At 37.4% G+C, this 24,765-nt stretch overlaps 1 protein-coding gene across 1 annotated transcript in view; it reads right to left on the reverse strand.

Annotated features, from left to right (window-relative positions):
* Positions 1–24,765, reverse strand: part of KIAA0319 (KIAA0319 ortholog) — a 364,526-nt gene that overhangs the window by 142,428 nt on the left and 197,333 nt on the right. Inside the window, exon 16 of the mRNA XM_053714803.1 lies at positions 16,487–16,609. Coding sequence (XP_053570778.1) covers positions 16,487–16,609 — 123 coding nt within the window. The remainder of the gene's footprint in view (positions 1–16,486; positions 16,610–24,765) is intronic.

Raw genomic sequence — 24,765 nt, forward strand, 5'->3', positions numbered from 1 at the left:
CTGGATGTCTTCAGGATCCTGCCGCTTCGCTCCGGATGGAAGAAGATCGAAGATGCCGCTTGGAGAAGATGTTTGCCGGTCCGGATGTCCTCTTCTTGCCGGATAGGAGGAAGACTTTGGAGCCTCTTCTGGACCGGATTATGGATCGCCAACCCCCGCTTGGGTTGGATGAAGATGTTGGAGCCAGGACGGATCGGTGATACCTGGATGGTGAAGACAAGGTAGGAAGATCTTCAGGGGCTTAGTGTTAGGTTTATTTAAGGGGGGTTTGGGTTAGATTAGGGGTATGTGGGTGGTGGGTTGTAATGTTGGGGGGGGGGGTATTGTATGTTTTTTTTTACAGGCAAAAGAGCTGAACTTCTTGGGGCATGCCCCGCAAAGGGCCCTGTTCAGGGCTGGTAAGGTAAAAGAGCTTGTAACTTTTTTAATTTAGAATAGGGTAGGGAATTTTTTATTTTGGGGGGCTTTGTTATTTTATTAGGGGGCTTAGAGTAGGTGTAATTAGTTTAAAATTGTAATATTTTTCTTATGTTTGTAAATATTTTTTTATTTTCTGTAACTTAGTTCTTTTTTATTTTTTGTACTTTAGCTAGTTTATTTAATTGTATTTATTTGTAGGAATTGTGTTTAATTAATTTATTGATAATGTAGTGTTAGGTTAATTGTAGGTAATTGTAGGTAGCTTATTTAATTATTTTATTGATAGGGTAGTGTTAGGTTTAATTATAACTTAGGTTAGGATTTATTTTACAGGTAAATTTGTTATTATTTTAACTAGGTAACTATTAAATAGTTCTTAACTATTTAATAGCTATTGTACCTGGTTAAAATAATTACAAAGTTGCCTGTAAAATAAATATTAATCCTAAAATAGCTATAATATAATTATAATTTATATTGTAGCTATATTAGGGTTTATTTTACAGGTAAGTATTTAGCTTTAAATAGAAATAAGTTATTTAATAAGAGTTAATTTATTTCGTTAGATAAATATTATATTTAACTTAGGGGGGTGTTAGTGTTAGGGTTAGACTTAGCTTTAGGGGTTAATCCATTTATTAGAATAGCGGTGAGCTCCGATCGGAAGATTAGGGGTTAATAATTGAAGTTAGGTGTCGGCGATGTTAGGGAGGGCAGATTAGGGGTTAATACTATTTATGATAGGGTTAGTGAGGCGGATTAGGGGTTAATAACTTTATTATAGTAGCGCTCAGGTCCGCTCGGCAGATTAGGGGTTAATAAGTGTAGGCAGGTGTCGGCGACGTTGTGGGGGGCAGGTTAGGGGTTAATAAATATAATATAGGGGTCGGCGGTGTTAGGGGTAGCAGATTAGGGGTACATAGGGATAACGTAGGTGGCGGCGGTTTACGGAGCGGCAGATTAGGGGTTAAAAAAAATATGCAGGGGTCAGCGATAGCGGGGGCGGCAGATTAGAGGTTAATAAGTGTAAGGTTAGGGGTGTTTAGACTTGGGGTACATGTTAGAGTGTTAGGTGCAGACGTAGGAAGTGTTTCCCCATAGGAAACAATGGGGCTGCGTTAGGAGCTGAACGCTGCTTTTTTGCAGGTGTTAGGTTTTTTTTCAGCTCAAACAGCCCCATTGTTTCCTATGGGGGAATCGTGCACGAGCACGTTTTTGAGGCCGGCCGCGTCCGTAAGCAACTCTGGTATCGAGAGTTGCATTTGCGGTAAAAATGCTCTACGCTCCTTTTTTGGAGCCTAACGCAGCATTTGTTTGAACTCTCGATACCAGAGTTAATTTTATGGTGCGGCCAGAAAAAAGCCTGCGGAGCGTTAACAGCCCTTTTACCGCCGAACTCCAAATCTAGGCCTAAGAAATTAAAACATAATATAACACTGAAACAAAAAACACTGATCAAAGAATTTGAAGACAACAAAGAGATTACTATAAAGCCAGCGGACAAGGGTGGGGGGATTGTCATTTTGGATAAAGATACATATAATAAAATGGTAGAAGAATTAATTGGAGATACTAACACCTACAAAAAATTAAAAGTCAACCCCACTGGTATTTATAAATTATTTCTCAAACATCATCTGGAAAAAGCACATGATATAGGTATACTAAACGATAAAGAATTTGACTTTCTACTTCCTAAACACCCTATAATACCAGCTATGTATGCTCTACCAAAAATCCATAAATCGGTTACCAAACCACCAGGTAGACCGATTATTGCAGGTATAAACTCTCTCACTGCGAACCTATCGGCCTATATTGATAAATTTTTACAGAAATATGTTGTAACTTTGGAATCATATCTTAAAGATTCCACTAGCCTACTATTACTTTTGGAAAAATTTCTATGGTCCACTGAATATATTTTAGTCATTTGTGATGTACAAGCATTATATACATCCATAAAACATGAATATGGCATCAAAGCAATTGATTTTTTTCTAAAAAATGACCCGCTCTTCAAAAAAGAACAAAGAGAGTTCCTTCTTGAAAGTATCAAATTTATTCTTACACACAATTTCTTTTTGTATGAAAATACCTTCTATGAGCAGATTTGCGGCACAGCTATGGGCACCAAGTTTGCCCCTAGCTACGCAAATCTGTTCATGGGAAATTGGGAAAGGACATTCTTCAACCATAGCCCCTATAAAAATAATATAATTGTATACAAAAGATATATTGATGATTTATTTATTATCTGGAAGGGAAGTAATGATCTGCTACTGGAGTGCTTAAATAGTATGAACGATAACAACTTAAATCTAAAATTTACAGCTGATATCAGTAAAGATAATATCCACTATCTAGATCTGGAAATTAGCATAAAAGACAATGCTGTGACAACTAAAACCTATTTTAAGGAAGTGGATGCTAATAATTTCATCCATGAAACGAGCTGTCACTTAGCCAAATGGAAAAACAACATTCCAAAAGGACAGTTCTTGAGATTAAAAAGAAATTGTAAAGAAGAGAGTGATTTTGAGAGACAGTCCCTAACATTAAAGAATAAATTTATCGAAAGAGGATATCCGGAAGACAAAGTAGAAACAGAAAGAATTAAGATAAAAGAAATAGAAAGACAAGATATTCTACAATACAAAACAAAAGAAACCACATCTGACATCTCTACAAATGCTGACATTTTTCTACCTTTTATCACTGAGTTTAGTGAAGATAGGCATAAATTAGGGACCAAGCTTCCACTCAATCCCAAATTTGTATACAAAAAAACCAAAAACTTAAAAAGTAAACTAGCCCCTATCTATAAACTAAATCCTTGCAAAACCACCAGAGACCTATTTGGAGAAAAATTACAAGGCTTTAACCCTTGCCTAACATGTAAGGCATGTAAGTATGCGAATAAAACAAAAAGTTTCATTTCCACAAATACAAATAAAAAAAACACAATAAAAGAAACAATAAGATGTATTGATATTAATGCCATCTATCTTATAACTTGTAAAAAATGCGGAATACAGTATGTAGGTGAAACGGAGAGAACAATAAGAGAAAGAATTAGGGAGCATATAAATTCTATTGAAAACTCAGAAAAAGACAGAAATAAAGATCTTCCGGTGGCCAAACATTTTAGGACATGCTGTAATAATAATTTAAATATTTTTAATTTCACAGCAATAGTCAAAATAAATGAAAAGAAAAGAGGAGGGAACCTATCTCACTTATTATTGCAAAATGAGGCAAAATGGATATTCGAACTCCGTACACTTAAACCTGAGGGGTTAAATTTAGATTTTAACCTCAATTGTTTTTTAAACTCTTGAATGCTATACATGTTTAATTAACTAATTAAACATACCTCAGTTTACATTCCCAACCCATATCATAGGATCTCGAATATTTAAATATAGTATATCTATTTATGTTGCCTTTATAAACATATAATAGTTCCGTACATATATATCTTTAGAATAGGGTTTTTTTCGATACGCTTACTGCTCTAATTTGTTCTATATTTTCTATCACTATTTTATTCTTAATAGCGATAGCTACATATTCCAGGAATATATTGTTTATTCTTTCATATATCTAAATTGACCTTTTGATCCTTAGTTAAGATGTTGTCCTCTAAATATTTTTTTTTAAGCAGGTCACTATGTTTATTATTTCTGCATAAAACCGTAGGCTTTTTCGATTAAGAATCTACACTAAGTTGCAAACTTTAAATGAATATTTCTATTGAACAATTTTGTTACACAAATTGGCTAATTGCAAGGGGCTATTTAAACCCCATAGAGACATTTGACAAGCAGCTTGACAAAGACTGAGTACTCTCAGTTGAAACGCGTTGCTGCTACATTTATATCACCCAAGGAGACCATAGAGGACGTTAAGAACGCCTTAGGAGAGATTTTCAACTGAAGCCGTAGAGCCGGTACCCACATCGCAAGCGGCCACTCCCACCAAAGACTTGAGGGCCAATCAGAGACCCTTCTGGAGAAGGCGTGCACTCTGAAGGTGCACAGCGGGAGAACGCTGAACCGGCTTCACGATCGGCTATTTTTGGAACTTAAAGGGACAGTTCACCCAAAAACTTTCTCCCCTTTAAATTATTCCCAATGATCCTTTTTACCTGCTAGAGTGTATTAAATTGGTTGCAAGTAGCTCCTTTACTCATATTTCAGCATTTGAAATAGCTGATTTAGCTTGTGGTTTCCCAACCTATACTGAAAGTTTTGATACTGGTGTATACGCTATTGAATAGCCTAAGTAAACACAGCCAGCAGAATAGATTACACCCTCAGTGGGGGGCATGATAGTTAAGTAATAAAATTATAATTTTCCATTGTTCTCTCTATGTATTGAGCTTTGGTGTCCCAGACAAATATAAGATAAGGAAGCAAGTCAGTGTACATAAAAGTGATAACATAATGAGATCTGATATTACCTGAAGCTCAACCCATTGTAATAGGCTGTGGTTTCAAAGCACAAAACCAGCTACTTCAGATACACAAATAAACCCGAAAATGCAATTTCTCAAATATTTTATACTCTGCAGTTGGTATAACAAGTCATTTAAAATACATTTATGGAAAAACAATTTTACAGTGTACTGTCCCTTTAAGGATCCCTATGCCTAGCTTCTACTAGAAGCATCACAGTGTTTCTTGCATAGAAGGGACAATACTGGATCATTCATAAAGGTACCTCTCAGCTGCATACGGCTAAAACATGAAGTTTTAGTACTATTTAACCGCTTGTCATATATTGATACAATCTGCTACAGGAACTCTTATTCTATATTCTAAGAGGCCTCTTATACATCTTAAAGACTGTGTAAAACCACGAATATCAGTGGATTACACCTCCAGTGTCTTGTGCACTGTTCTTATACTCTCCAATTTGCTGCTATATTTTGATATTGCATTTTATATTGTTTTTTGTCTTTATATCAATTTCAGTTTTAACTAAAACTGTCCTTTTGCAATGTGCTGCTACTATTTAGCGCTGTGTGTCTCTATCTAGGGCTGTATCTGTTTTAAATTAGATACTTAGATAGTTTATTTACTACTCTCTCACAAGCAAATATATATTTTATTATTGATTTTAAGGTTGGCCAACTTATACATCCAATACATTTTTTTTTTTATTTATTTTTTTTTCTTGGATATATATTAGGCACAAATCGGCTGTGTCTTGGTGGACAGCACCTGTGTCATACATTACAAGTTTTTTCATACTTGTGCTCCTTATTTAACATGGAGGAACAGAATCAAATCTACTATTCCCTCATTCCAGTGACTGAGAGGGATTGTCTCCAGCAAGACATTGATAAGGTTTTTTCTACAGACAGGACTATCATGACATTAAATACTTTGTTTATGGATATGGAAACAAATTTAATCAAAGAACATAAACTACAATGGGATATCTGGACTTTAGAAAGATATTATTCTCAACAGATGGTACCCAGAGGCATGAGAATACAAAAGTTCCCATCCTTTGAGACTAATGATAAATCTTTCATTGATGATTGGAATCAGACTTTAACTGACTGTTCCCTGAAACTGATGATGTTATTGATTGGGTATAAGATTCATTTGCTCAAAATGCTTAGAACAGATATTGCAGAGATACAAAATGAGCTAAACAAAAGAAGTCAGGATAGTCAGTTTAAGGGATTTGATGAACAGCTTTCAAAGGTTGTAGCAGACACGAAACAGCAGATAATGGAACATAAACATTCCAAATTCATCAGGGATAATAGTGATTATCAAGCTAACACTGTTTATATTTGGAATAAACAGCAGAGATTTATTGCCAGAAAACAACAGAACAGACAGAGGAGTAGCAGTCGCAATAGACGCAATAGACGCTGGAGAAATAGTAGACAGGTTACATTCAGTGATAGTGAGGGAGATTCAGGAGGCGATGACTCTCAGACATACAATAGAGACACTGCTCAACACACTGCTCCTATAGTTCCCCAAGGTATTCTGAAACAACCAAATAATACGCAAGTATCTTCATACAGAAGTATCAATGACATACCTAATGACAATCAAACTAGACTTAGACCTTATGATGATCGTGCACACATGACAATGCCCTCAGGTACTACATCTTTTCAACAGCCAGGACCATCACAATATGATTACATACAACAAAATACAGCATCAAACACTTATCACAGTGGACAGTCATATCAAAACTACCATATTCCTCCACCTATTGTTAATACACATATGGGTATGGGCTCCATGAGTTCAGACAATAGGACAGTACAGGATTCCAGAGCTATTGAACAGGTTTTTTCAATCCCTCCACAAGTCCTAGGGAGGGGAAGAGGGGCAACAGGTACCTCAGAACCCAGGTACCCTCAGAGAGCAAACAGATCCCAACGGAGACGTTAAATTTTCAAGTTATTAATCTATCAGATGTTGCATTAACCCCTATACAAATTAAAGTCTTGAGCCACGGTTTAGGTTTTGCACCAACTAATGACTTCAACCTTTTTAATACCATCTTAGATCTCAATAAACTAATAAGGAATTTAACTCTGCGCAAGCACTTCCAGGACTCTGATAATTCTACTCCATCATTAGATGGGAGAGTGGATGATCAGAGTCAGCCCCTATCTTTCTCAGAACAATGTGATGTTATCAATCTCAATAGTCTTTTGAATGAGGGCTCTCTGTCCCCCAGTCAAATAGTGGATAAACAAGTCAGATTTAGAAACAAGTCTAAATTTTATCCAATTCATTCACGTGGCAATGTCTTAGAAACCTTTTATAAAAGGGTAGAGCAGGATCTTGTTAGCTTGAAAAATACGCATATATGTACTACTAACAATTTGACTGAACAGGAGAAAACAGCCCTAAAATCTATTCAGAACAACAAAGCGTTGGTGGTGAAAGGAGCTGACAAAGGTGGCTCTGTGGTTGTCATGAATAGGTCTGATTATATACTGGAAGCCAACAGGCAACTGTTAGACACAGAGAGTTATATAAAACTTGACCACAACCCCATATGGTTTTTCCAAAAGGAACTCAAAGATCTTTTGGATGATGGCCTGGAGAGTGGCTTCCTAGATAGAAACACCTATGACTATCTTTTGGTCGACCACCCTGTCACTCCTATCTTTCATCACCTTCCGAAGGTTCATAAATCTTTGGAGGGTGTGAAAGGTAGACCCATTGTCAGCGGGATTGGGTCATACACGGAAAATGTATCCCAATGGTTGGATGCGATATTACAGCCATTGGTGACCCAGTTACCCAGTCATTTGAAAGACACCACACATGTGTTACAATTACTTGAGTCTGAGAAATGGAGTACTGACAGCATGTGGGTCACAGTGGATGTAACATCGTTATATTCCATGATCCCACATGATAAGGGGATACAAGCTTTGAGATATTTTTTGGCAGAACAAACCAATTTTTCCATACCATATCAGGATTTTATATTGAGGGTCACTCTATTTTTGTTGACCCACAATTATTTCGAATTTGAGGGTGAGTTTTTCTTGCAGAGATGTGGGACAGCTATGGGTGCCAAATTTGCACCTTCATACGCCAACCTATACTTAGGTTGGTGGGAGCTGTCCCACGTCTATACACAAATCAACCCATACATCAATGAAATTGCTTTTTATAAGCGTTTCATTGATGACCTTCTATTTATTTGGAAGGGGGACAGGTGCAGCATCACTGAGTTTATGACTTGGATCAATGATAATGACCTCAATCTTGGGTTCACTTTTGAGATAGAACCCTATGAAATAAACTTCCTTGATATCACGATGAGGGGCATGTCTGATGGCAGGATTGTAACTAGTAGTTACAGGAAACCGATCTCGGGCAATACTTTGTTACATGGCCGGAGCTGCCATCCTAAGCATGTCCCTTATGCGATAGCAAAGGGACAGCTGATTAGACTTAAACGAAACTGTTCTGATCCACAAACATATGAAAAACAGTCGGAAGATCTAGTGAGTCGCCTCAAAGAGAGGGGCTACAAAAATTCAGACATAACCAAGGCTATAAATGAGGTTAAACACATAGATAGAAGATCTTTGCTCACCCCTAAAAGTGGTGATATCGCCTCATCCGAACATAAGGGAGTCACATTTGTTACCACATTTAGTGCTCAATACCAACAAATTTGTGGTATAGTTCGGAAACATTATGGCATGTTAAGGGCGGATGACAAATTAATTGACACTGTTGATAATGGTCTGAGATGCTCATACAGAAGGGCCTGTACACTTGGCAACATACTTTCCCCTTCCAAACTAAAACCTACTAAACAACCAACTAGTTCATGGCTACAACATAGGGGCATGTTTAGATGTGGACACACCAGGTGTAAACCATGTGATTATATGGATATAACAACTACCTTTTCCTCTACAGTCACAGGCAAAACATATGACATTGAAAGATGTCTTAACTGTTCATCTAGCAATGTCATTTATATGTTGGAGTGTACACAATGTCAGGTCCAATATATAGGACTTACGACTAGAGACGTAAGATCCCGTATGCGGGAACATTTTAGTACCATCAAAGTGGGTAAAGCAACCACTCCAATTGTGCAGCACTTTGTCACAAAACATCGCAATAGTATTGCTTCACTAAGATGGAAGGCCATTGAACAAGTGATTACCCCCCAGAGGGGGGGTGACAAAGAAAAACTGTTAGAAAAACGAGAAATGTTCTGGATTTTCCAGCTGGAAACCAGATACCCCAAAGGCTTAAATTCCCAATATGATCTAATTAATTATTGGGAATAATTCAGACAGATATCCCTTAGCTCTTTTGGATTCAAAGGAGTATATTAAAATTAAATTAAAATTTCATTCTGATTTATTTATTTGTTCCATCCTTAGGCATTAAGTTATACTCATTGACATATGTATTTTGATACACCTAACAACATTTAATCCATAGATTTATAGATTGGGTTTGCTGTACACTTATTGACATTTTTTCACTTACAGCTTTAGGATAGTCATTTATATATACATAGAGTATTACATATTTGAGACTGGTATAACTTTTATTAGTAACAGGTCAGTTTCAATTTATAAACACTGCAATATGATACATTAGGATAACTCTAAAGGTTAGGTTTTACATTAGAGAAAGCCGATATACAGTGTTTGCAGTTCTATTCTTTTATATATATTTGTCTGTGAAATGCCTTATAATCATTGCTTTATTATGCTGGTTTGACTTGTAGTTGACACTTGTTAAGTTTCACAGGAAACTAATCAAAGTTCAAACACGCCTATTGTTTTTGAACCAATCACAGCCCAGGGGGGCCTTTTTTAAACTGAATTGATTAGCAATGTGATATTGGCTATGAGTAAGGCTACGGCCGAAACGCGTAAGCCACAGTTCTAGGTGTTTTGGACTTTCTGTGTTCTGTCCCCATGTTTGGATTTTAAATCGTTACAATAAAGTTTTTGATTGTTTTAAATCTGACCCCGGACCTGTTCTATCATCTTTGGCCAACTTATACATTCATTTATTCGTCACACACAGTGAGAAAAATGTATTATTGTTTTTTAAAAAAAATATTTGAGACTATTTTATTTATTTATTATTCAGTATTGTTATGTTTAAAGTTTAGTAATAAATTTATACCTTTATTCATCTCTACATTGACTCTGTGTTCTTTAGGGTATTATAGCCATTCTTTGGCGCTGGTGTGTTATCTCTTTGTACACTAAACTCTTCCTTTGGGACCTTTAGAGGAAGTCCTATCCTAACTCACTAGCCATACCCTCTTTTTCCAGCGCAGTCTATCAACACCTTTTCTCTTAAGTGCATACCAATCCTGCAAGGCCATGACGGAGCAATCAGAATTGCTAACATTTGTTTCTGTTTGATTTTTGCTATAGCCCTGGATAGCAACACAAATGGAGGAAAAAGATAAATGAGATTGAAAGACAAAGGCACTACTAGAGCATCTTTCGGCTTCCCCTGGCAGTCTTAAAACCTCCCAAAATAGCGAGGAAGTTTGTGGTCTGTTTGCCTTTTGTACTGACCTATTGTTTTTACAAACTGTGGATTTATGGACCTTTAATACTGTTTTCACAACTGAAAAAATGTTACATTTTATTTATACTTGGATGTTGCTCTGCTCTCCTGTTTTTCATTGTTCTTTGAACAGCATAGAGCCTTCATCCATCCTTGCCCTGTTTGAGAGTCTTGAGCCCAGCAACCCTTTTTCGGAGCTGGATTTAACCCAGGATGTTTAACACCATGCTTTTGTGATGAGGGATTTTCCTCGAGGGATTCTGTTGATACACACGGGGGCTATTTGTGTCACTGATAGTCGGTCCTAACGGCCAATGTTGCCTTACCGCAATACCGGAGGAGGTTGGAGCGGATTGGCCGACGGAACACACGCCCACTACAGACGCATGGAAAGGAATCGGCCCGTTAAGTAGCTAGGTGAGAGGTTGATCCAGAGGCGCGCTGAGGGATATTTTGAGTCAGCAGTAAGTTGAATGCCAATGTTGGTAATGTGTTGACCTGTTGCATTTGTATGTGCACCATATTCTTTGTCCCCCGCCTATGGTTTCAACCTGCCTTATGATCTCTATATCTGATAAACTGTTACAAATTTAAGTCTGGACTGATAGCTTTTGTTTATTGGTTTTCTGAGCTCCTCTCATATTACTATTAGTACAGAGACTCTTTCCTTCAATTAAGTGAAGTTATATATTTTGAAGGATATCCCAGACTCTAAATTTCTCCAGTACTGCAACTCTGTATAACCCTCACTAGAATTAGCCATGGATCCTGCACAAGAAGTTCAAATGTGACAACCCCATTAGAAGGGGAAAAAGGTTGATTGTCAGTTTAAGAGAATGTTTTGCCCTCAAACTTGTTCATGCAATCAGAGAATTAGATAACTTACCCTACCTCCTCCCTAAGTCTGGCTTGATCCAAATGGATCATCATGAAGGTTATACACTCAATAGTCTTTTGTCAGTGTTAGGATTTCGGTTTCATGTGTTTTCACTTTAGTTTTATTAGACTAAGCTAGCTTGGGGTTACCCTTTCACTTTTAATAGTAAACCCTAGCTTCATATGAGAAACCATCAGATACTGTACTCCACTAATCAGTATTATTGTTAACTATATTAGCCTCCCATGGCCTACTATACTTCTCCCCTAAGCGATGGTGTATAATGCACAACTGTACCTATTTGACTTTATCCATCCGGCAGGGACCGGGACATACTCATAACAGCCCCCTGCTACCTAACTACTGCTTCCATGAAGAGACTTTCCCCCCGCCAACATGCAACCAACCCAAAGTTTATAATGCTCCGTTGCAGAGAGATGACAACCCTACTAGAAGGGGAAAAGGTTGATTGCCAGTTTAAGAGAATGTTTTCCCCTCAAACTTGTTCATGCAATCAGAGAATTAGATAACTTACCCTACCTCCTCCCTAAGTCTAGCTTGATCCAAATGGATCATCATGAAGGTTATACACTCAATAGTCTTTTGTCAGTGTTAGGATTTCTGTTTCATGTGTTTTCACTTTAGTTTTATTAGCCTAAGCTAGCTTGGGGTTACCATTTGACTGTTAATAGTAAGCCCTAGCTTCATATGAGAAACCATTAGATACTGGACTCCACTAATCAGTATTATTGTTAACTATATTAGCCTCCCATGGCCTACTATACTTCTCTCCTAAGCGATGGTGTATAATGCACAACTGTACCTATTTGACTATATTATCCATCCCCTTATGCTACATGTCTTATCAGCTCTAACTGCCACATAGCTACATGTCAATCAGCTGTTCAAACTTTTATAATATTATATTAGAAGGGTTACCCTTAGAACACTCCACTAGTTGCTTACTCCATAGTATACTATTACTAATCTCAAGCAATGCTATATTAGATTTCTAAAGTGGCCCCAAACATTATACTAACCTATATACAAAGACCCAAGAGTGGCCGGTTACTCAGCAAAAATAAGGTATAACCATAAGAAAGCTAAGTTTCTTGATCCATCTTATTAATTTGAGCATATGCATTCGAGTTACTGAGTTCTATTACTTTACTATAGCTTGTTAATGCATTTACTAGTAGACATGTGCATGGCGAAAAAATTCGGTTCGGTTCGGATCGATTCAGAATTTTTCAAAGGTCCCTTCGGATCAATTCGAATTCGGAAAATTCTGAATCGATTTGTTTCGGATTCGTTTCGGATTCATTCGGATTCGAAGAAATTCGGCTGGATTCGGTTTGATTCGGTTCGGAAATTCGGCATTTCGGTAAGTGTTAGGTGGGACTAGACTAGTATTATACTGTATATTAGGTGTTAACCTAACATACTGTACAATACTAGTGTGATCCAATGGCCATCCCGAATTTACGAATCGATTCAAACTAATTCGGTTTGATTTGGAAAATTCGGCAGAATTTTTATTCGGAAATTCGGTTCGATCCGAATCGCCGAATTTGCCGAATTTCCAAATCGAACCGAACCAAATCGCACATATCTATTTACTAGCATTCCTATGCTATATTGTGCAAATCCTATCAGAGCCCTAAGGGCTAAAACTTTGTATTTTTCTTTTTTCCTTGCTACAGCAAATGTTTGCTCTAATAATCTTCCTAGTGACACTAAGAAATATTAGTGCCCCTTTATTAGTCTTTGTGTTTATTTTCTATGTCCCTTTGTTCCTTATTTAATCAGAGATCCAAGGGAGTCTGTATATATCAGTATAGTCCCTCCCCTATGTTATATGTCTTCATAAGGGTCCAAGAGCAGCCCAATACAGTATGGGAGGTACGTTTATACAAATTAAAATGAAATTTAATTACAATTTGCTCATTGGCATCACAGATGTAAGGTACTCTAGTTTGTTACTTATTTTCCAGTTGTGTACTTAAAAAACATTTTTAAAAAATGTTTGTAATTACTACTTTGTCAGTGAAACTTAGGGTAAAGCTCCAAGAATTACCTCAGTTTCCTTACAGTTCAATAATGTACCTACCAAAACTTTTACCACAATGAGGTTCCTGACGTATTCTCACAGCTCATATTGGTACACATTTCTTCACTTGTATCTATTAGATGGTTGGTAACAACTTCCTATTGTATATCTTTACACCATTGGATTGCACATATAATGTTAATTTATTATTGTCACTGATGGACAACTGTTATATTTTGTTAATACTCAAAATCTCAATAAAAGATTATTTAATTTTAAAAAAAGTTATGTGGTGTGTAAATATATGTCCCCCAGGCTTTGGAACCATGTGTACATGTTCATATGAATAGCTGGTGGGCTATGAGGTGCATTTGAACTTACCTATCAGCACCTGCGTCTACTGTGCTTAACTCAGTTCCAGAAGAATAATTTCCAGTGCACAAGCCCATCCAAGGCAGTGCAAGCACAAAGCCAATGATCTGTTAAAGCGTGGCCACTCTAAGTCAAGAGAGAGAGAGGCAGCATACAAGGAGCAGCACACTGTAGACCAGGGGAATGGTGGATAAATCCACATTTTACCTAGGTCTGTGACAGCTTTGCACTGGAAGAAGACTCATGTGGACTCTCTCCTGTGGCACCAGAATTATACACAGGGTTCTTTAACCCCTTCAGGAGCAAGAACATACAGGATACGTCCTACAAAAAATGTCACTTAAGGACCAAGGATGCACCCTGTACGTTCTCAGGGTTTACAAGCTCTGGAAGCGATCGTGATCGCTTCCAGCTGCTTTCATGTTATTGCAGTGATGCCTCTATATTGAGGCATCCTGCAATAAAAAAATTTAAGCATCCAATGCAGAGAGAGCCACCCTGTGACCCTCTCTGCGTTGGCCAGCGATGGTGCAGATTGTTGGTGGGTGGGAGCCATAGCAGGGAGGTGGGTGGGCAGCCCATCGCTGTTTCATTATCCGGATCCGGTTCCTGAGTGTCCTGTATCACGCGGGAGGCGTGGCTCAGGAGCACAGGCACGCATGCACGCGCACGCATTTAGTGTATAAGGAGGGAGAGGGAGGGTGAATAAAACATTTGTAAAGGAATCAGGGAGGGGGGTAGTGTATTGGGGGGGGGGCGCTACACTACAGAAAATGGGGTGTTTTAGGGGAAAAAGGCACATTTTTTAGTAAACTGTGTACTAGCAGACAGCTGCCAGTACCTAAGATAGTGTCCATTAAGTCGAGGGTAGAGGCTAAGAGAGCTGTTGGGGGGATCAGGGAGGTTGGGAGGGTAATGGGGAATCCTACACTTATAATATATATTAAAAAAAGCACCTTAATTTTGTACTGGCAGACTTTCTGCCAGTACTTAAGATTGTGGTGACAATTGTGGGGTGGGGGATTGAAGGGAGCTGTTTGAGGGGTTCAGGGGGGTGGGCTCTACACTAAAGCTAAAATTAACCCTACAAGCTACCTAATTAACCCCTTAACTGCTGGGCATAATACACATGTGGTGCACAGCAAAATTTTGCAGCCTTCAAATTACCAAAAAGCAATGCCAAAGCCATATATATATGCTATTTCTGAACAAAGGGGATCCTAGAGAAGAATTTACAATCACTTGTGCCATGATTGCACTAACTTTTTTTGCAAATAATTTCAGTGAGAAACCTAAAATTGTGAAAAAGTTTGTGAAAAAGCTAATGATTTTATTTCTTTAAACGCATTTGGTGGTGAAATGGTGGCATGAAATATACGAAAATGGGCCTAGATCAATACTTTGGATTGTCTACTAAAAAAAGGTATATATACATGTCAAGGGATATTCAGGGATTCCTGACAGATATCAGTGTTCCAATGTAACTATTGATAATTTTGAAAAAATTTTTTTGAAAAAAGCAAAGTGCTACTTGTACTTATTGCCCTATAACTTGCTAAAAAAGCAAAGAACATGCAAACATTGGCTATTTCTAAACTCAAGACAAAATTTATAAACTATTTAGCATGGGTGTTTTTTGGTGGTTGTAGATGTGCAACAGATTTTGGGGGTCAAAGTTAGAAAAAGTGTGTTTTTTTTCCATTTTTTCCTCATATTTTATATTTTTTTTTATAGTTAATTATAAGATATGATGAAAATAATGGTATCTTAAGGGAAAGCCCATTTAATGGCGAGAAAAACGGTATAGAATATGTGTGGGTACAGTAAATGAGTAAGAGGAAAATTACAGCTAAACACAAACACCACAGAAAAATAGCCCTGGTCCCAAACGGTCAACAAATTAAACTAAAGGGTTAAAGGCATGCTAGTATGCTTAATACAGTAATTTGAACCAAAATGTTCATTAAGTAGAATTTTTAAAAAAAAGTATATTTTCTGAAGAAAATGTGTTGAAATGTTGCTGTTTTTAAATTAACAAAAAGTCTGGGGAATGAAAAATAGAAATGATAGAAATAATACAAACAATCTAATTCTAAGAAAGAACTGCAATTTAGTGAAGGGGAATTTCAATATATGGAAAAGAAAACTTATGTTTCTGCTTAAAGGGTAGAACTTGTTAGCAAGGTGACCAGGAAGTGACTGAATATAGCTAGAATTAAATATACATGGGGTTCTTGTATGCTGTGTTCCTTAGGTAATATACTGACATTGTCATACAAAGATATACATGAAATAAACACTATCACAAAATACATTCTCTTAAAACATTATGGCTACATGCTTTATTTCAGTGGTTTGCTTTAACACATGGCCCATTTACAAAAATACCATATTAAAACCATGATATTTTTCTATAGCCATAGATGTCTGTAATAATATTTTTACTAGTTTTATAAGCATCAAACATATATGCACTTTGCTGCTACATTATAAAAATATCCTTTATTTATAAAGCACCTGCATTCCATAATGACTGATTAATACATGATAGAGACGAAAACACACTAGCACAGAAATATTAGACTTACATAATTAATATTCTCTGATTCTGGAAAAATTTGAGAGGCACTTGTACTATTCTACACTGGCCATCTGCAACTTTTTATAGCTATGAAAATGTAAAAGAAAAAAGACACTCACCACAGTTACTCTCTCCATCACTGATATACCTCTGAATCAAGTTCTCCATCCAAAATGGATAACAAAGGCAAGATTTGGTGATAGGATCACAATGCCCATGGCCAGAACATTTCAAGAGACAAACTAAGCAGAGGAAAACAAGAAAAGCAAAGGTTAACATCAAATCTGATCTCTGGTATAATATCTGTTGTGTAGTATGCCCTCTGCTGGAAGGGCAGTGTATACCATAAGCAGGGTAGATAACATGAGTCTTGTAACAGGTGTCCCAATGCCTATTGAGACCCATTTCTTTCTGTCTTAGTTTTCTGGAAAGAGGATCACAGATTTATTATGCAGGATAGGTGATCTTTTGGTCCTGTTCTATAGGCTTTAATGAATAAGTACTCTTGATTATTCTTTTTTATTTGTGCTGACATGGTATATTCTAAGAGTAATCTTTGTGGGTTTTAAAAAGTTACCTAGCATATGGGAGCAAACTGTAAATATATTTATATTAGATGTACTGTGTGTGTTACTTAATAAATATTTTACTTAACTAAGGGCCATAGAGAGGTATTTAACGCTCCAGCCCTAACTCTACTAGAAGTAAGATTTTTGCGGGAGTTGGGTAGCGCTTGTATTACAAGTTGAAAGAAAAAAATGTTTTGCTCACGTACTAACCAGATGCAGGTGAAAAGCAGAACTTAACATATCCCCCCATATAAGTCAATGGAGCAAAAGAAAAGTGGAAAAAAACGCACGGAAACACAATTGCATATTCTCAAATGTACTAACCGGACATGAAAATATGAATAGTTCACATTCCAATATTCTTCACATAGCAGAATATGTTCTATTTATTCATAAATACATATTTCTACATATATCTGATGTTTTGCTAAATTTGATATCTATACTTTTTTTATATATAAATATGTATGCAACAAAAAAGTGTGACACTGGTGCTGAGATGTCCCAGAAGACTAGTGAGCAGGTTCCTGCCTAAATCTACCTATCGGAAGAAATAGGTTCCCTACAAACCCATATCCCAATAGGAAAACAAATACGAAAAAAACTGCTAGATACATCCAAAAAAACCCCAATATTTCTAATATTTCTGATATATATATATATATATATATATATATATATACACACAAGTGGCTGTAAGGAACAGATGTCCAGTTGTTACTAGTCGATGTCTATTCAAATAATAATGCAGATAATAAACAGTACATCAATATTAAAAAACAGTATCAGTGCAAATGAGCATGTATAGAAGAATACACATGAATACAGAGACAATAGTCATATATATATATTGTAACGGTGTAATTAAATACAAAGGTGAATCAAATTCCAGTCCCCATAGGGTATTTACTTACACTTCTTACCCCCAATCAACATGAGGTAAGAGCTGTGCAGTGTAGGGAGAGTCTCTCCGGAGCACCGGGGATTAACCGCACCAATTGATAGAAGTAAGTCCAACTTCGAGATCCATTTATGGACGTGTTTCATGAAAAAGAGAAAAGAGCTACACTAGTGCAACACTGTATGTATATATAAACAGGTGCTTTATTTAACAATCAGATGCTCACATAATTAAACCTCAATGACATATGAGGTAATCAATAAACACATAAAATAGGCTGTCAATAAAATGTCCTAATGTATCCCGCTCCAAAGGGTCTCAAAGTTCAAGAAGATGTTAACAAACGTGTTAGATCTTTACACATTTCTATTGTGGATTATCACCTTCTTCCTCAGAGGATATTACTGTTTGTGTAAAAAAGACTCACTATAAAGTGGAGCGGCGGCACGCCCCTTTCCCACTGCTTAATGCTGATTGGTCCTTGAGTAGTCAAGTGACTTAATCCAATTGGCTCGTCATGTCACAAGATAGTTCATTCAATTGATTGGATTCGATTCTACTACTATGATAATGTAATCCGGAGTGGAATATCCGAAAGTCTATAGTTATAGTCCCAATACGATCACATAAGACATAACAGTCAGTTGCTTTTTCAGAATGACTGTTACGATTTATAAGCTCATCTTATTGAAATAACATAATTTATGTAAGAATTTACCTGATAGATTCATTTCTTTCATAGTGGCAAGAAGTCTGCAAGTCCGCAAAACAGCTTTATCTTGATGTTAAATCAGATAATGAGACTCACAAGAGAGAGCAGACAATTCGGAAACTCTTCTAGCAGAAGAGATAGCCAAAAGAAATAACACTTTCCAAGAAAGTAGTTTAATTTCCAAAGAATGCATAGGCTCAAAAGGAGGAGCCCGCAAAATCTTTAAAACCAAATTGAGACTCCAAGGAGGAGAAATAGATTTAAAAACAGGTTTGATACGAATCAAAGCCTGAACAAAACAGTTAATGTCAGGAAGTTTGGCAAACTTTCTACAAAATAAGACAGAAAGAGCAGAAATGTGTCCTTTCAAAGTATTTGCAGACAAACCCATATCCAAACCATCCTGAAGAAACTGTAAAAACCTAGGAATTCTGAAAGAATGCCAGGAATAATTATGAGTGGAACACCATGAAATGTAGGTTTTCCAAACCCGATGAGTCAGAGAAACCTCTATGACTAAGCACTAAGCGTTCAATTTCCATGCCTTCAAATTTAGAGATTTGAGATCCTGATGGAAAAACGGCCCTTGAGACAAAATGTCTTGCCTTAAAGGAAGTAGCCAAGGCTGGCATCTGGACATCCGGACAAGATCCGCATACCAAAACCTGTGAGGCCATGCTGGTGCTATCAGAAACACATGAGATCATTCCATTATGATCTTGGAGATCACCCTTGGAAGAAGAACGAGAGGAGGAACAATATAAACAGATTGGTAAAACCAAGGAACTGCTAAGGCATCCACCATCTCCGCCTGAGGATCCCTTGACCTGGAAAGGTATCTGGGAAGCTTCTTGTTTATACGAGAGGCCATCAGATCTATTTCTGGAAGACCCCACATCTGTACAAGATGAAAAAACACATCTGGATGGAGAGACCACTACCCCGGATGTAAAGTCTGAAGGCTGATATAATCCGCTTCCCAACTGTCTACACCTGGGATATGAATCGCAGATATTTGACAAGAGTTGGACTCCGCCCAAGAAAGTATCCAAGATACTTCTTTCATTGCTGAAGGACTGTGAGTCCCTCCTTGATGATTGACATATGCCACTGTTGTGATATTGTCTGTTTGAAAATGAATGTAAAGTTCTCTCTTCAATAGAGGCCACGTCTGAAGCGCTCTGAGAATAGCATGGAGTTCTAAAATATTGATTGGTAACCTCGCCTCTTGAGTTTTCCAAACCCCTTGTGCTGTCAGAGACCCCCAGACAGTTCCCCAACCTTTAAGACTTGCATCTGTTGTGATCCCAGTCCAGGCAGGATGAACAAATGAGGCCCTTGGAATAATAAGGTGATGGTCCAACCACCAAGTCAGAGAGAGTTGAGTGCTGGGATTTAAGTATATCAGTTGTGATATCTGAGTATAATCCCTGCACCATTGGTGCAACATGCAAAGCTGTAGAGGCCTCATATGAAAACAAGCAAAGGGAATCGCGTCCGATGCTGCAGTCATGAGACCTAAACCTTCCATGCACATAACCACTGAAAGGAATGAGAGACTGAAGGTTTAGACAAGCTAAAACTAACTTCATTTGTCTCTTGTCTGTCAGAGAAAGAGTCATGGACACCGAATCTATCTGGAGCCCTAAAAATGACCCGTGTCTGAGGAATCAAGAAACTTTTCTGTAAATTGATCCTCCAACCATGTCTTTGAAGAAACCACACTAGTTGTTTCATGTGAGATTCTGCTAAATGAAAAGATTGAGCTAGTACCAAGATATCGTCCAAATAAGGAAGCACCGCAATACCCTGCTCTCTGATTACAGATAGAAGGGTACCGAGAACTTTTGAAAAGATTATCTGAGCTGTCGCTAGGCCAAATGGAAGAGCAACAAATTGGCAATGCTTGTCTAGAAAACAGAATCTCAGAAAACTATAGTGGTCTGGATGAATCGGAATATGTAGATAAGCATCCTGTAAGTCTATTGTGGACATGAAATGACCTTGCTGAACAAAAATTTCAAGAAACTCCAGCCACCAGCTTTTAGCTTTCTTAAAAGACCTTTATTCTTTCATCTTGGGTCCCATTAACAAATACAACGTTTCAAGCCTGGCAGGCTTGAAACGTTGTATTTGTTAATGGGACCCAAGATGAAAGAATAAAGGTCTTTTAAGAAAGCTGGTGGCTGGAGTTTCTTGAAATTTATGGATGTTGGTGAGACTTGGCAAGTCTGTTGCTCCATGCCCCACTAAAGAAAAATACGGGTGTGCTCTTTCCACTATTTTGAACTTGCAGAACAAAAGGCAGAATAGGCCTTATAGTCACCATCTTGAAAGTTGGGATTCTTACAAAACGATTTAGAAATTTCAGATCCAGAATTGGTCTGAACGAACCTTCTTTCTTTGGGACAATGAATAGATTTGAATAAAAACCTAAACCCTGTTCCTGCAGAGGAACTGGAACATTCACCCCTGAAAGCTCCAGGGCTGAAAAGCATTTGCAAAAAAGCCTGAGCCTTCACAGGGTTTGTTGGAATATGAGAAATAAATAATCTTCCCATGGGAGGTCTTATTCTGAATCCTATTTGATACCCCTGAGAAACAATATTTTGAATCCACTAGTTTTGAACAGAGACTGTCCAAATGTGTTGAAATAATTTCAATCTGCCCCCACCAGTTGAACTGGATTGAGGGCCACACCTTCATGCAGTCTTAGGGGCTGGATTAGGTTTTTTGAAAGGCTTGGATTTATTCCAATTCGGAAATGGTCTCCAATTAGAGCCACAGGCCTTAGGGGAAGGAGAGTTTTTTTTGTTCTCTATGCTGACAAAAGGAACAAAAATGATTGGGAGATTTAAATTTACCCTTATATTTCTTATTTTGGGGCAGAAAAACTCCCTTTTACCCCGGTGATAGTGGAGATAATAGAATCCAATTGAGAACCAAATAAAGTATTACCCTGAAATGATAAAGATAGTAATCTAGATTTAGACACCATATCAGCATTTCAAGAATTAAGCCATAAAGCTCTTCTAGTAAGAATAGCTAAAGACATAGATTTAATATCAATCTTAATGACATTAAATATAGCATTACAAATAAAATGTTTATTTAAGCCATCATAGCCCAATAAAATGACAACGTTTCGGTTAAACAACCTTAATCATGTCTATTTTACAAACAATTAAAAGTTGCCTTATAAAGGCCTTTAACCACACCTACATTACTACCCCCAATTAACTCCTTCAGTTCAGCATAGATACAAACAATTTCTTTTAGCTCCACCTAGTGGTTGCCTTGTATTTAGATTCAATCTTATTTCAATACTCAACCTAGACTCCTAAGTATTACCACATATAAAAAGCTCCATCTAGTGGTTACTTGAAAGAATATACACATATTTTTTGTTGGATAATTGTTGTTAAAGGCGAGCATTCCAATCCATCTCTCTATTTAATCCCCCAGGGGACATAGTTCCCAGTTCATGGATCCAATAGAGTTCCCTATATAATAGGGTTTTAATCCAATTACCTCCTCTTCTTGGGATTTTTATCTGTTCCAATACCTGAAATCTAAGTTGGTTAATTTGGTGACCTGCTTTAATAAAATGGTATGAAACAGGAGCCTCTAGATCCCCTGTCCGTATGTTGCTTTTATGCTGGTTTATACGTTTGCGGACCCTACGTGTGGTCTCGCCAACGTACCCCAACCCACATGGGCACTTAGGTATATAGCAAAATTGGTGTTACATGTATAATATCCCTTTAATTCATACTGTTTGCCCGTACGTGGGTGGGTACAGGTGGGACCTTTAATGATACTATTGCAGTTTTGACACCCAAGACAGGGAAAACAACCTAAGTTCCTTTCTCCAATGAAACTCTGTGTTATAGTTATAATTAGCCATGAGAAAAGGATATACATTTTTAAACCTATAAGAAGGGTGAAAAGAAGCACCAAGTTTAGACCATTCCTTAGTAATCAAATGAGAGAGAGTGACGAAGTGAACACAGGTTCAGAAACACGTAAGGGCACGCCCACTTGTGACTTCAATTCCGGTCCAGTGAAACCACAACGCTCCAGAGCGCATCACAGCAAACCTGTCAGATACAGGTCCGTGAATCCAGCGCCATCCTACTAAGAAGAATACCTGAGAAGAACAAAAACCACATAGTTATTCACAGAACAATATCAGGTAATTTCCACCAACAGTATTTACAGACTTTGTGCAAATGGAACTTCACAGCATAAATCAGTGGCACACTTTGCGACTTCCCATCGTTTGTGTAAATAGGCATTCATCCAAATCCCCTTCTTTGTTGAAAGACGTTGTTTGCAGTCTCTGCATGAGAACAAACCAACACCATCTTGAGACTTTTTAAATATAAGCACAGACATATGTTGTTGTGCTTCAATAAAGGATATCTGTTTTTATTACATACTCACATCTGAGTCTTTTCTAAAGGAATCTACCATACTCCAGAGAGGGGAAGCATATTATTGGTTCCCCAAAAAGACCACAAAAGACCACAGTATACTCCTGAAAAAGAAAGGATTCGACTCACACCATACAGATGAAATTCATCCTAGAAACTAAAGATACCATACTCCACAGAGGAGAAGAATACCCCAAAGGCACCAGAAAAAAACATAATTTATGTAAGAACTTACCTGATAAATTCATTTGTTTCATATTGGCAAGAGTCCATGAGCTAGTGACGTATGGGATATACAATCCCACCAGGAGGGGCAAAGTTTCCCAAACCTCAAAATGCCTATAAATACACCCCTCACCACTCCCACAATTCAGTTTAACGAATAGTCAAGCAGTGGGGTGATAACGAAAGGAGTAGAAAGCATCAACAAAAGAAATTTGGAAATAATTGTGCTTTATACAAAAAATCATAACCACCATAAAAAGGGTGGGCCTCATGGACTCTTGCCAATATGAAAGAAATGAATTTATCAGGTAAGTTCTTATATAAATTATGTTTTCTTTCATGTAATTGGCAAGAGTCCATGAGCTAGTGACGTATGGGATAGCAATACCCAAGATGTGGAGCTCCACGTAAGAGTCACTAGAGAGGGAGGGATAAAAATAAAAACAGCCAATTTCCGCTGAAAAAATTAATCCACAACCCAAAAAAATAAGTTATTCTCATAAATGAAGAAAAAACTTAAATCAAAAGCAGAAGAATCAAACTGAAACAGCTGCCTGAAGAACTTTTCTACCAAAAACTGCTTCTGAAGAAGCAAATACATCAAAACGGTAGAATTTAGTAAATGTATGCAAAGAGGACCAAGTTGCCACTTTGCAAATCTGATCAACTGAAGCTTCATTCTTAAAGGCCCATGAAGTGGAGACTGATCTAGTAGAATGAGCTGTAATTCTCTGAGGCGGGGCCTGACCCGACTCCAAATAAGCTTGATGAATCAAAAGTTTCAACCAAGAAGCCAAGGAAATAGCAGAAGCCTTCTGACCTTTACTAGGACCAGAAAATAAAACATATAGACTGGAAGTCTTCCTGAAATCTTTAGTAGCTTCCACATAATATTTCAAAAATCTTACCACATCCAAAGAATGTAAGGATCTTTCCAAAGAATTATTAGGATTAGGACACAAGGAAGGGACAACAATTTCTCTACTAATGTTGTTAGAATTCACAACCTTAGGTAAAAATTAAAAAGAAGTCCGCAAAACTGCCTTATCCTGATGAAAAATCAGAACAGGAGACTCACAAGAAAGAGCAGATAGCTCAGAAACTCTTCTAGCAGAAGAGATAGCCAAAAGGAACAACACTTTCCAAGAAAGTAGTTTAATGTCCAAAGAATGCAAAGGCTCAAATGGAGGAGCCTGTAAAGCCTTCAAAACCAAATTAAGACTCCAAGGAGAAGAAATTGATTTAATGACAGGCTCAATACGAACTAAAGCCGAACTAAAGTATAGCAATCGTTCTGTGAAATAAAATAGAAAGGGCAGAGATTTGTCCCTTCAAGGAACTTGCAGACAAACCCTTATCCAAACCATCCTGAAGAAACTGTAAAATTATAGGAATTCTAAAAGAATGCCAAGAGAATTTATGAGAAGAACACCATGAAATGTAAGTCTTCCAAACTCTATAATAAATCTTTCTAGAGACAGATTACGAGCTTGTAACATAGTAATAATCACTGAGTCAGAGGAAACCTCTATGACTTAGTACTAAGCGTTCAATT

The sequence above is a fragment of the Bombina bombina genome, chromosome 5, assembly GCF_027579735.1.
Source record: "Bombina bombina isolate aBomBom1 chromosome 5, aBomBom1.pri, whole genome shotgun sequence".
In the NCBI taxonomy this organism is placed as follows: domain Eukaryota; kingdom Metazoa; phylum Chordata; class Amphibia; order Anura; family Bombinatoridae; genus Bombina; species Bombina bombina.